This window comes from Gigantopelta aegis, chromosome 7 (genome assembly GCF_016097555.1).
Source record: "Gigantopelta aegis isolate Gae_Host chromosome 7, Gae_host_genome, whole genome shotgun sequence".
NCBI lineage: Eukaryota > Metazoa > Mollusca > Gastropoda > Neomphalida > Peltospiridae > Gigantopelta > Gigantopelta aegis.
Window position 1 is genome coordinate 7,112,261 of NC_054705.1, and position 14,969 is coordinate 7,127,229.

At 36.5% G+C, this 14,969-nt stretch overlaps 1 protein-coding gene across 1 annotated transcript in view; it reads right to left on the reverse strand.

Moving 5' to 3' along the window:
- Positions 1–14,969, reverse strand: part of LOC121377841 — a 67,338-nt gene that overhangs the window by 22,721 nt on the left and 29,648 nt on the right. The window contains exons 18-28 of the mRNA XM_041505939.1: positions 14,636–14,914; positions 13,976–14,081; positions 12,942–13,229; positions 11,803–12,005; positions 8,774–9,210; positions 7,111–7,243; positions 5,796–5,916; positions 5,024–5,130; positions 4,236–4,465; positions 3,053–3,232; positions 443–520 (exon numbers count right to left, since the gene is read on the reverse strand). Of these exons, the coding sequence (XP_041361873.1) occupies positions 443–520; positions 3,053–3,232; positions 4,236–4,465; positions 5,024–5,130; positions 5,796–5,916; positions 7,111–7,243; positions 8,774–9,210; positions 11,803–12,005; positions 12,942–13,229; positions 13,976–14,081; positions 14,636–14,914 (2,162 nt within the window). The remainder of the gene's footprint in view (positions 1–442; positions 521–3,052; positions 3,233–4,235; positions 4,466–5,023; positions 5,131–5,795; positions 5,917–7,110; positions 7,244–8,773; positions 9,211–11,802; positions 12,006–12,941; positions 13,230–13,975; positions 14,082–14,635; positions 14,915–14,969) is intronic.

Consider the following 14,969-nt stretch of genomic DNA (forward strand, 5'->3'; position numbering starts at 1 on the left):
TGAGAGCTAAAATATTTAGTTAGTGGGATGGGGACCTGCAAATGACCATTCTTAAGTTTTCCAATTGGTGCATTAAGTAGGGGGCCTGCTTAAAGTACCCCCCAAAATCAGTTTAAATTAAATTTTTGAGTACATCGATCAATCTGGTGCCAAAAGTTTAATTTTGGCACTGTGATTACAGATGTGCCATTTTTAAATGATGAATTTGGTGCAAAACCCATTTAAGAATGGCCTAAAGGGGCACTACTTTTACATTTAAATCACATTTTGGGTACATCAATGAAACTTTGTGAAAATGTTCTTTAGACCATCCTGATGAAGGATCACTGGTGTCGAATTTGGTGCAAAACAAGAGAATATCAGACTAGGGTGTAGTCCAGTTGTTATGGTTGGTACAGTGAAGCGGACGGGTCCAGTTCTGGAGAAAGGAAAAAAGAATTACCTGCAAGGGTAGAGTATGCTCCTCCAATTGTAATTCCTGCTCCAGTGATTCCTCCACTGACAACTGCACCACCAAGCCCTGCAACATTCAGTGCACAATAGAGTGTTATTGTGTGATGTTACAATGAGAATTAATGAACAAAAAACTTGATCGCTTGAGCTCTATGCATGTGATACTTGATTATAAAAATTCGTTATCGATTGTTGTGTAAAATGTTCACTTTAATTGTTTCTACAGTTTAGATGATTGAATTGATGTAAAGTTGCTGCAGTTTAGCTTTGTTTTAATTCATGTTTAAGTATATTTTAAATGAGTATTAAAGGTAAATTAACACTTGAAAATTCTGAACATTTCTTATTCCAATACCTAATCTATGACAGACAGTGTACACAATTTCTATCTTCTTATTCCAATCCAAACTATGAAACGCTTTCTTCATTTCTTGACTATCTGTTGTACTTTCGAAAATTTATCAGTTGACGCAGACTGATTATATATAACCAATGATTCCAAACACTAGCGTTATTTCACTAACATTACCACATATTATTTCACAAAATATTTCAGGAAATCGACAATGGTATGTCATGTAGTATTCTCTATTTAAAACACATTTTCCCCGCTTTCTCTCTCCCTCACTCTCTCTACCCTTCCACTCTCTCCAATCATATGCAAATGTTTTGATTATTATTTTTAAAAATTAATAAAAACATGAAAAGATGCACAGTATTGTACCTTCCACTCCCCTGTAGTCAGACTTATACCCGTGTACAGGTAGTACTAAACCAAATAACTACCGGCTGGGTCAAAGTTCGAGGTGTATTCAACTTTTGATAGAGAAGTTAACACCACACGTCCTGTGATTGGTGATAAATGTGAGTGTGTTGGTTGTAAAAAAAAATAGTTTCATCTGGGTAAAAAAAAATTGCAATTTTATTTCATCTAGTACCACTGTGTCAAGTAGCCTTGTGCTTGAAACATGTATGGGGTGCCTGTGAAAAAAAGTACTCTAATTTTGTGTGGAACTAGGGTAGTCATAGACACTACCCGTTATCTCAGAAACAAGCAGCTTGACTCCCAAATTTTTCTGATTCACTTTAAGGGTGAGGGGAGGTAGCCGTGGCGTTTATGTCGATTGATACGCTACAGGTAGGAGTTTTAGCCATATATGTTACTATTGTAATCTATGGGATTTGATTTGGTATTATACACCCTGCATAATGTTGTTAAGATTCACATAGACTGGATACTGCGCATGCGTACGGTCTGACTGTTGTGTCCTGATGCATCGGCGGCTTGCGCATATAAACTATATAGAGGATAATAAACGAGTCACCAGTTATTATCAAATTTATGTCCCGAGTGAAATAATTTTCACTTGTCATGAGATTATTTCACAAGGGACATAAATTTGATGATAAATGATACCGAGTTTGTTATTCTCTTTATTACGATGATGATGATGATGATGAATGAATGTTTAACGACACCCCAGCACAAAAATACACATAGGCACAAAAAACACATCGGCTATTGGGTGTCACAAATGGTAAGTATATGAAAATATTATTCTATTTATTACCTGAGCTATTTTTCTCTAAAAGCCTTTATTTTCGACACATGCATGCACGTACATTGTATATGTATAGAAACTTATAAACCACTTTACGCACTGTTCTGAGTATTGCTATAACTACTTTGTAATTTAATCACGTTCAAAGATAATTTTCAAAAACAAAAGTTCTCTTTATTCTGGTACAAAATCTATAATGAATTGCATTAAAATTACATTTTGTTATAAATTTAACACCAAAAACAGACAGCCGTAAACTCTTTAAACAACATGACATCATTGTGTGCATATTTGCCATATCGTGATGACGTCATATTTAGTACCAACAAGGTCTTTGGTTTGTAAGCGTCAAATCATCTAATATTATTGTTTGTATGATCCAATGCATGATAATTTCTCAGTGATTTTTAATTTTCCCTGTTATGAGTACCTGCTGGGGTAATAAATAAAATTATTTCATTGCAGCTTGCCTCATGCATTATGCAAACACACACATCCAGTCCAGACGCTCTCACTGAAACTAATGTACTTCTATTTGTTTCAGCCGGACCGCACACACATGCTACTTCCAGTCAATACATATATGAGCTTTAAGTTAATGTTTTAAAGGCACGGACCCTAGTTTATTCCCATGAAAATGTACACTAAGTTTAGTTCATTTACAATCATGCAGCATATCTGGATACGGCTATAACATAGAGAAGCTAAAGTCTGTGATGTTTAAACAGGGAAATGCCATCTAAAATAACCAGAGCTTGTCTCGATAACCATTACTTCTCAGATGAATGTGCATTTTTAAGAATTATGAGAAATGCATTTCGGGATATTATAAAAACCTGGATGACCAGAACCACTTCAGGTGTACGAAAATGAATATTCTAAATAATAAAATGTAAGTACTTCTAATTTAAATTATCACAAATGGCTTTAATAGTGAAAAATATGCCGTAGTGTTTAAAAACTAGGGTCTGTCACTTTAATAATGTTTCTAGAAAACAGAGAAATGAAAAAACAAAAAATCAGTATTGAACACTCACCTCCCCAGGAGAAACTGCCAGTGGCCAGACTTGTACCAGTGTAGATGACTCCGTTAGTGATAGCTCCAATAGCCGCTCCAGCTGCAATGATAGCTGGTAAAATACGACCTTGGGGATCTGCAAAGGTCACCGGATTGTTTTCTGCATACGTGTAGAGGTTTACATTTTTCAGTCCTGGGCCTGCAAAAAAGAGACAAAACATTGTTCAAACTATAATTACCTGGAAACCATATATTGCAGTTTTAAAAAAGTGTTTTGTTTGTTTAACGACACCACTAGAGCAGATTGATTTGTTAATCATTGGCTATTGGATGTCAAATATTTGGTAATTTTTACAAATAGTCTTAGAAAGGAAACCTGCTAAAGTTTTCCATTAGTAGCAAGGGATCTTTTACATTCACCATCCCACAGACAGGATAGTACATACCACGGCCTTTGTTACACCAGTTGTGCTGAATATAAGGACTACAATAAATTAAAGATGCAATATTTCATAATTTTTACATTTGTTAAAAATAATTAACAACTGATCAATCCCATACAAAATTTGTGCATAAATAACTTGGAAATATTGACATTGTAATGTTCCTGTATGCCATGTAAACAAAGTTGTGTTTAGCATAACTACATTCCTGTCATCTTCTGTTGTAACAAATCTTATGATATTGGCAAATCCACAAAATCTGACAAGTTGACTATTAGTTTGTTTTGTTTAATGACACCACTATAGCACATTGATTTATTAATCATCTGCCACTGGATGTCAAACATTTGGTAATTCTGACTCGTAGTCATCAGAGGAAACCTGCTACATTTTTCCTAATACAGCAATAGATTTTGTATATGCACTTTCCCACGGATAGGAAAGCACATACCACAGCTTTTGACCAGTTGTGGTGCACTAGTTGGAACGAGAAAACCCCCAATCAGTTGAACAGATCCACCGAGGTGGTTCGATCCTGCAACGCAAGCACCTTGGGCGAGCACTCAACCTGGCTGCCAGATAAGGCCGTCAGAGACAGACGAGTTACACAAAGACAGCTAACATGTTGGTAACATCCACCCGGCATTATTTGGCTGTAATATTTTACGGGCATACAGTTAATAATTTTGGCAAAGAAGCCACCGCCATTATGCAAATTTGAGATAGTACCTTTAAAACATATCTCCAAAAGATTATTACCTGGCAAGCCCAGCGGGTCTGGGCTAACGAACCGTCCGAGTTTGGAATCGTAGTAACGCGCTCGCATCTGGTATTTACCAGGAACTTCTTTCTCCCTTCTCACACCCCACTGGCCGACGAAACAGAAGTCATTTCTCTTTGTCTCCTCGGCTTGAAGCAGTTTGCCAAATGGATCATAGCTGTAGGTATTTGCTAGAGAACCATTGCCGTGCATTAACGCAGTTACGGATCTGTTGAAGTAATTAGATATGATAGGTTATTACCGGTAGTATGTGTGGCTCAAAATTCTCATAGCATAAAGCAGTTTACCAGATCATGACTATGGGTATTGAAGAATAGATTGTAGCTGTATGTATTTGCCAATACTTAGATATTATACCTTAATGAATGAATGAACGAACGAACGAACGAACAAACGAACAAACGAACGAAGGACAGACTGACAGACAGATTGAACGAATAAATTATTATTTATACTCTAGAACACCAGCCTCAATGGTGTCATGGTTAACCCACCCAGAGCGAGTTTTAATGACTCAGTGGGTAAATATTCTACCACTACACCCTCTTCTCTCTCAGTAACCACTAACAACTAACAACTAACTCACTGTCCTGGACTGACAGCTCAGATAGCTGAAGTGTGTGCTTGAACATTAATGGGATATAAGCACGAAAATAAGTATTAATGAAATGATACTCTATAACAAATGAAAACACAAGTTACTGCAAGTAAACAAAGAATATCAAATAAAAAACATCTGTACAAGACTATTAAATTTAAACATTACCCTTGACTGTCAAACTGGTAAAACAACTGGTCTCCTTGGTGATCCAACATGGCTATCAAGCCTTGGTCTTCTGCATGGACAAAATAGGTGGTTTCTGTTCCTGACATCTGTTAAATAGTGACATAATATTTTCCTAAGCATTATTATAACCACGGTATTCAAAAGAGAACAATAACACATGTATACAGAGTATAGGGTGACCTTCACATCATTACTGGTCACACCCATGATTCTCTAATTCATATCAATATGATTTTTATATTATGGCGAGTAAATATTTATTCAGTTAATACACTTTTAATATATAATTAATGTATTTTGATATTTTATTTCAGTTATTTTAGATTATGATTTTTTTGTTTAGAATATCATACTTCAATGAAAATGCCTCAACATTATTCTACTGAAAACTTCATTATCTGAATACCCCATCCTGTGTACTACTGAGAACTTCATAATCTGAATACTACTGAGAACTTCAGTCTGAATACCCCATCCTGTATACTACTGAGAACATCATAGTCTGAATACCCCATCCTGTGTACTACTGAGAACTTCATAGTCTGAATACCCCATCCTGTGTACTAATCAGAACTTCATAATCTGAATACCCCATCCTGTGTACTAATCAGAACTTCATAATCTGAATACCCCATCCTGTGTACTAATCAGAACTTCATAATCTGAATACCCCATCCTGTGTACTAATCAGAACTTCATAATATGAATACCCCATCCTGTGTACTAATCAGAACTTGTGTTCAACTCTGACCTGGCCAATCACGTTAGAGATTCCCTGCAGTCCAAAAGGATCAACGATGAATGTGGTGACCCCAGATGCTGAACAGTTCTTCTTGTAGAGGTTTCCCATCGCATCATAGACATACTGGCATCTACAAGAGAAAATCACATAATTACATATTGGCGTCTAACAAGAGAAAATCACATCTTACACACACTGGCATCTAACAACAGAAACTAATACATATACTGACATAGAACAGGAGAAAAACATCACATCCAATCCTCATGTTAAGCATATGATTTTGTCAAAAGGAGTAAGGTGAGGTACATGATATGCCTGTCTAAAGTAGGTCGCAGTGACCTAGATATGGAACACAGCACACCACTATCCCAAGTTGTATTTGCATGCAAGGTTTGATGACCCTGTATTCATTGATAAGGAAGAATGTCCTTTAATGTGCAGTAATGTGGGTAAAGTAGGTCACAGTGACCTAGTTATAGTACACTACACACCATCATCCCAAGTTGTGCTAGCATGCAAGGTTTGATGATCCTATATGAAATGGTAAGGATGTCCTTTATAATACACTACACACCATCATCCCAGGTTGTACTTTCATGCAAGATTTGAAGATCTTATATTAAATGGTAAGGAAGATATGGCACGGACAAGGATTTCCTTTAAGGTACAGTAGTGTGGGAAAAGTAGGTCGCTAAGACATAGTTCTGAAATGTGACACACCACCATCCCAAGTTGTACATGCATGCAAGGTCTGATGATCCTGTATTAATTGATAAGAAAGACATACTGATGTACGGATTGACGGACAATGCCATACCCTAATATGACCCGTCAGAGATAGACATATAACAAAAGGATCTATATGTAGTGGTTTATACCTGTCAACATCTGATCATGACCAAATCAGTCTGGATACTAAAAATGATTCAACTGGTGTGTTATGTATTTTCATGTTAAATGTGTAATAAAATGAGTTAAATTCTGTTTGTAATAAAATGAGTTAAATTCTGTGTTTGTAATAAAATGAGTTAAATTCTGTGTTTGTAATAAAATGAGTTAAATTCTGTGTTTGTAATAAAATGAGTTAAATTCTGTGTTTGTAATAAAATGAGTTAAATTCTGTTTGTAATAAAATGAGTTAAATTCTGTTTGTAATAAAATGAGTTAAATTCTGTGTTTGTAATAAAATGAGTTAAATTCTGTGTTTGTAATAAAATGAGTTAAATTCTGTGTTTGTAATAAAATGAGTTAAATTCTGTGTTTGTAATAAAATGAGTTAAATTCTGTGTTTGTAATAAAATGAGTTTCTACAGTTGCCTACCTGTCAATGTCAGTTTGCGACTCGATCAGTCTGTTAGAGTCATCATACACAAACACCTCTTGAACGATTCCAGACACAATTTTCTCACGAACATTACCATTCTTGTCATATGTATAGGTGACATCTCCAACCCCTGTAATTAAAATATTACCATTCTTGTCATACGTATAGGTGACATCTCCAACCCCTGTAATTAAAATATTACCATTCTTGTCATATATTACCATTCTTGTCATACGTATAGGTGACATCTCCAACCCTTGTAATTAAAATATCACCATTCTTTCATACATATAGGTGACATCTCCTACCTCTGTAATTAAAACATTACCATTCTTGTCAAACGTATAGGTGACATCTCCAACCCCAGTAATTAAAATATTACCATTCTTGTGATACATATAGGTGACATCTCCAACCCCCGTAATTAAAATATTCCCATTCTTGTCATACGTATATGTTTTTGTAGATGTCTTTTCCAACTCCAGTAATAAGACCTATATTATGAACTGTAAGAAAAAAACCCAACTCTCATAACCCCACCCACACCCCCACCCCCAGCTGTTTTCAGATCCTCTCCAACTCCTGGATTTAAACATTTAAATAGCCATAAATAAGGAGTTGAGGCTGTCTTAAACAGAAAATGATATACACAGGTATACCCAGGTAACCTACACACAACACAACTAAGGGATTTATCAAGGATCGTTTAGATATCTAAAGGAATTGGCAAAATTAACACAATTTATTCATAACTGGGATTTTTTTTTAAGCCATACTGATTGAAGGAAATGGTTTATTTAATGATGCACTCAACACATTTTATTTATGGTTATATGGCGTCAGACATATGGTTAAGGACCACACAGGTATTGAGAGAGGAAACCCGCTGTCATCACTTCATGGGCTACTCTTTTCGATTAGCAGCAAGGGATCATTTATATGCACCATCCTACAGACAGGATAGTACATACCACAGCCTTTGTTACATCAGTTGTGGAGCACTGGCTGGAACAAGAAATTTTCAAATGAGTCCACTGACAGGGATCGATCCCAAACCGACCTCGCATCAAGCGAGCGCTTTACCACTGGGCTACGTCTTGCCCCCCCCCAATACTGATCAATGCACTGCTTAGGATAATTTATCAGAATAAACATGACTAACATATTTACAGGTCAAACAGTGAATTTTCAGTGTCACTTGCTTTCTGTACCACAATCTTATACTTTAAAAACATTTTGTACAGTCTTTGAAATGGATTTTTTTAACATTTAAAAAATTGCCAGAAAAGCTACCCCACCCCCGCCCGCTGTTCATCTCTTGATTTACCATAGGTCTCAATAAAACTTTATTTAATGGAGGAGGGGAGGGAGGCGTAACTTTAATGTAATGTATTTCAGTGGCACTGATAAAGAGACTATATAATTAAACACCCCATCCAGATCTGCCACTAAAAAAAACATATGCCACACAGAGACAGAGAGAAATAAACACCCTACCCAGATCTGCCCCTCTAACTATTCTCCATAGAAACAGACATACACTCCCCACCCAGATCTGCTACTAAGAAAGTAATCTCCCTGAAAATATACCCCTCCCCCGCCAGATCTGTCACTGTGACTATTCTCCATGGAAACAGAAATACATAACCAAAGCCCTGACCTTCGTACTGGTTGAGTGAGTTCACCGAGTATCCCATCTTTGTGTTTCCTGTTTGTTCCAACACTCGGTTCTTGCTGCGGTCGTACTGGAACCGAACAACCTTTCCGCTTGGGTCTTCAAACTGGGTCAGCTGTGACGCGGCATCATAGCGATACTTCCAAGTACCCTTCATAGTCGTCATGGAAACACGGCGCCACCTGCTGTCATATTCATACTCAAACTTGTCGACGAGTGTTCCATTCGGGTGGTAGTTGTGCAGACTAAGCAACAGACCGGATTTCAAGTTGTAGCGGTATTCCGTGTATGCACTGTTTCCGAGAGTACGTTTCTTCAGAAAGCCTTTCTCGTAGTCGAGCTTTAGCATTGGAGCCCCGTTCTGTTTGACTGAAACTAACTGATCTTTGTTGTTGTAGTCATATGTGATGTTGTAGTCACCTCTGAGAAAAAAAGAAGACATTTGATGGATGAAAAGAAAGAAAGAAAAAAAGAAGAAAAGAAAGAAAGAAAAAAAAAAAAGAAGGAAAGAATAACAAGAAATTCCTCGGAATTAAATGTCTTGCCTACCATAAACGTTTTCAGTGCACTGTGATGAACATCCGTAGGTTCAACTGTAAACCAAGTTTGACTGACCTAGGACTTGTGATAGACAGATATAAACGCGAACGTTTGATGTGAAACTTTAACACAAAAGTTAATGCCATCACCACTGCTGCCAACTCTGTCTTCAGAAAAGTAATACCTATATCTCTCCTTCAAAAAGGTGAGACAACACACCGGCCTCGGTCGTGTCGTGGTCAAGCCATCGGACATAAGGCTGGTAGGTACTGGGTTTGCAGCCTGGTACCAACACCCACCCAGAGTGAGTTTTAACGACTCAGTGGGTAGGTGTAAGACCACTACACCCTCTTCTCTCTCACCGACCACCAACAACCAACCACTAACCCACTGGTAGGTACTGGGTTCACAGCCTGGTACCAGCTCCCACCTAGCGCGAGTTTTAATGACTCAATGGGTAGGTGTAAGGCCACTAAACCCTCTTCTTTCTCACTAACCACTAACAACTAATAACTAACCCACTGCCCTAGACAGACAGCCCAGATCGCTGAGATGTATGCCCAGGAGAGCATGCTTGAACCTTAATTGGATATAAGCATGAAAATAGTTGAAATGAAATGAGACAAAATGGAATATTTGTTTAACGACAACTTGAATCATTTGCAACTTATAGCTACGTTGTATTTGGCTCTGAGGAAAAACAAAGAGAAGATATTTGATACAAATGTTTTTAGCATTATCAAATTTGTGACACACACCAAAACACCATCTTGAGCTTCTATAGACATTTAGAACAACCAAGAACACACACTGGGAGTAAACAAAATCGGTATTCTAAGCTAGATAAAAAAATATATTAAAGTTTGTTTTGTTTAACAACACCACTAGTGCACATTTATTTATTTAATCATCGGCAATTGGTTTAGTAAATCTGACTTATAGTCTTAAGAGAGGAATCCCGCAACATTTTTCCATTAGTAGTAAGGGATTTTTTATATGCACAATCCCAGACAGGATAACAAATACCACAGCCTTTGATATACCAGTCATGATGCACTGGCTGGAATGAGAAATAGACCAATGGATCCACTGATGGGGATCGATACCAGACTGACAGCCTGTCAGGTAAGCTCTTTACCACTTGGCTATTTTCTGCCCAAGTTCTTAGCTATAGTCAGTCCCACAGAGAACGCCTTTTTTCATGCTATGGAATTTACAACTTATTTATTTCTGAGCCAATTGATTTGTAAACTGCACACAAAAATAGCAATTTTATGTTATTTCTAAAACACTTTTACTCTTCGTCTTACGTCAAACCAAACTGAAATTATTTTCAAAAAAACATTTTCATACAATGACTATAGAAGCTGTAACATTCAACACTGATGTCGTGTATAGAATATTTTGAAAGAAAAAGAATGAGCTCACTTTAGCTTATGTCTCTGGGAGATATTAAATTTAAAATCATTTATTTTCCTGTTACGTGATGACACAAAAACAAATACCTATCATGGTACGGTTTCCTTAAACAAAACTGTAGAATACTTGGATAATTTTCTCTTTTATGAATACTTAGCCCAACCTCAAACAAATGACATATTCCTCCTTAACAGGCAGAGGTTGATCCAAACATCCTAACAGCCAATGAGATGGCTAAAAATATTCAAATGAATCCTCTACTTCCTGTTCAAGTCTTCGGACCAGTCTACTTACATAGGCAGGTCTAGCTCTGGGTCAGCAGAACATGTCGCCAAATTCTCTATTAAACTTACAGAAACCCAGTCATTCTGTAACAAAATATCAATTAATACTTGAAATTATTTCACCAAAATAAAATAAAATTTTCCAATTGCTTTTAACCTTCTGACTACTGTAGGCGAGATATCTCGCCCGACGTCACGCTAGTCGAACTACTGTATATTGTATACGGTGCATTCCCCAATTAATATTTCCCGCCATTTTGCACACGACACTCACCGGAAACGATTTATTTTCATGGATCGATAGCTGATTGTGACAGCTATTTTGATAATAAATTTGAACGTTTTACCAATAACGAAAATCACCAAATACTGGGATATGAATTGTAGTTCATTTTTCAAAAAATATTCTGGTCAGAAAGTCGCTGTTATTGGGAATAATGGACATAAATACTGGACATCTAGCCACAAATACCCGTAAGTAAACACAACTTTTTTGATTTTTTGCCTACAGATTCAAATATGAACTTTATTTTATGTATTAATAAAAAATTCAAGTGAATATATGTGAGTAAAAATTATAACCTTGTACCCACTCAATGTGTTTTTTGTCCAAAATTAATGCATTAGTCTAAAGGTTAGAATTCGCAGTTGGTGAATTTGGCAAGTGCCAGAGCTAGCCGTGCATAGAAGAATATATGCCATTACTTTCAGGTCAGGTTAACATGAAAAGAAAAAGATTCTATGAACAAGAATTGATCACATTCAACTTACGTCTCGTCTCTAAGGTACGTTCGCTGACTGGCCTTGTTGTACCCATAATGCAACTGTTTTCCACCAGGGAGTTGCACCTTTGTGGGAAGACCAATGTCGTTGTAGTCGACTTTGACAACTCCGGCATTGTTCTGAGCCTCAGACAGATAACCTTCATCACTGTACGTGAGAAACGTGCTGTCTGTTGATGTGGTCTTACCAATCTGAGTTTAGAAAATAAAAACTTACAGTTAAAGTGCCGACCACCTTTTTTTTAACGATGCATTTCACAAGGATCTTTTTTACACTCAGGTCCAGATGATTGCGGTACACATATCATGCTAAATATTACATACCAAAATGAATTCCATAAACATAACCGTACTGGAGGCCGCCATATTTGTTACTTAACCCTTTCCAACTACAGAACTGGAAATCCCGTGGTGTGTTTTCAGTTTGTATTTACCACCAAATTTGTCACAGGTTGACATGCGCACTAGAAACAGTGCTAACAACAACATCCTGTAGAAGATTTACATGGTTTGCTGTGAGAATGTGCTCATTTATTCAGAACATCCATTTTCGATAATACAGCTTTCACGGAAAATGACTGTGATAGTGATGTTTAATCGGAATGTGAGAGTGATAATTCCGATGGAATTCCACTAGCTGAAATACTATCACAAACTCAAGATGACATACCACTTTCGAGATATGCACGTGGTCAAAGAGATTTTCTAAATGGGTTTATTCATTTACACATTTTCATAGAAATTTGATATGTTATTATAACTAGTGCTTTTTTTAATATACCTGTAAATACACATGTATGTATAATAATGAGCTACTTCTCATAGAAAATTGATTTATGTTTACAAATATGCTTGAACCAGTCTTCTACTATGAATAATAAATAAGTTATCATCAAAAAACCATCTGTAAATTTATCCTTTGTTTAACTGTCAAATATATCCATTCCAGGGGCACTTTAAAGACAATGGGTTAACAAGGCTGAAAGGGTTAACACAGAAATGACTACATGTATGTTCCTGGTGACTGTGTGTGTAGCTCCAGCCACAGGTTATATCTAGTGTAAAAATAGTTGTGGGGAAATACCACAAAATCCATAGTGGATAATATTTTTCTTTTTAAATACTCACCAAATACTGCTTATCATCGTAATTAAATTCAATATGGCCTCCATTTCTGACAATCTGCTTAACGACCTTCCCTTTATCGTCGTACACAAACTTCTCATCAGTCATGTCGGGGTAGATTACAGAGGTGAGTCGGCCATCTTTGAAAGTCGACTGGTACCGGTTTCCTCTCCCGTCCGTCACGTTGGTGATCTGTCCATCTCCGTCGTACTCCACCTGTAACTTGTTTCCGTTTCCGTCTTTGAGGGATCTCATGTTGGTGGCGAGGTCAAACTTGTCATGAAGCAAAACCTGAAAACAGGGAATAATACACAAATTAATAAACATCTCAAAACATTTAGCCACTTCAAACGTATATACAAATTAATAGTAACAGGACTGTAACCTCACCGTGGTGCAGGGGTATAACATTCTCTTTGAAAATGGCCAATACAGAACAAATTGAAATTTTGAGTAAAAGTCAGTAATAGTATCTATCTGTGATATTTGTATTTTTGCACAGTTCTTTACATTGTGTTTTTATTTAAATCTTTTTATATTGATGTTGATCATCACCTTATTTGTGTGCATTACCATAGTTTGACACCCAGTAGCTGATGTATTTTTCGTGCTGGGATGTTGTTAAACATTCATTCATTCATTCATTCAATATTTAACGTCAACTGTCATTCTGTTCATGTGATGGTTCGCAACTTCAAATTAATATAAAATGCCAATCAGTTATGTGTGATGAACCTTTACATTCTAAAATTAAAAATTACAAAACATAATTTAATCATAGAATGGCCTCATATACAATCTCTGAAACATGATCATATATACAATCTCTAAAACATAATCTTATTAAACAAATTAATCTCTAAAACATAATCATATATCTAATTTCTAAAAATCATCCATTCATCCATCATCTATCTATCTATCTATCTACACCCACACATACATATCCAATATCTAAAACATAATCATATATACATGCACAATCTCTAAAACATACAATCTCTAAAACATACAATCTCTAAGATAATCTCCTCTACCTGATCTCCGTGTAATATTGTCCGTCCAGTCTGTCTAGATCGAATGTACTTCACACTCACTCCATCATCACCCAACATAGACGCCACATTCAAGTTTTCATCATACCTGATAAAGAAAATACTTCAGTATGAAAACATTTGAAGCTTGGCACACAATCATGTTAGCAGTTTAGGAAATTTTGTTTGAATTGTTTTTACAAAACCAACTCACCAAATTATAAAATACTCCCAAAATGATGTTTAACTTAGCAATTTTATGAATGAGAGTGAGTAAGAGAGAGAAAGAGAGACAGAAAGAAAGAAAGAAAGAAAGAAAAAGAGTGAGAGAAAGAAAGATAGAGTGTGTGAGACAGACACAGACAGATACACAAAGAGAAATAGTTAAAAGTTTGTTTTGTTTAACAACACCACTAGAGCACATTGATTAATTAATCATAGCCTATTTGGTAATTGTGACATAAAGTTTTAGAGAACGTCCATTAGCAAAATTTAGAATCTTTTATATGCACTTTTACAATGACAAGACAGCACATATCATAGCCTTTGATATATCAGTCATGGAGCAACAGTTAAGACAAGCATAAACAGAGATGCAGGGTTTCATAATAGGGCTGTCTGCCCTACATTATAACAACCTATGAAAATTATAAAAGTACTCACAAGTATTCTGATTTCGTTTGTCTCGGGTTTTCCGTGACAGTCAGTTTTCCGTTATAGTCGGTCTGATACTGTATTGACGACATCAGCTCTCCGGATGTGGAGTAGCCCGCAGTCTCAGACAGCCAATAGTTGCTGTCGTACTTGAACTCTGTCCGTCTTCCATTGGCGTAAACCACACTCTCCAGATCTCCACTGTCGGTGTATGTATATTGGACAGAGTTAGCTCCCTTGGTCACAGATGTCAGATGGCTCTTCTGTTCTGGGTGGTATTCATATAAACTGAAAAAAACAAAGTTTCAAAAGTATTAGAATTCGCAGACATCCTCGTATCCTG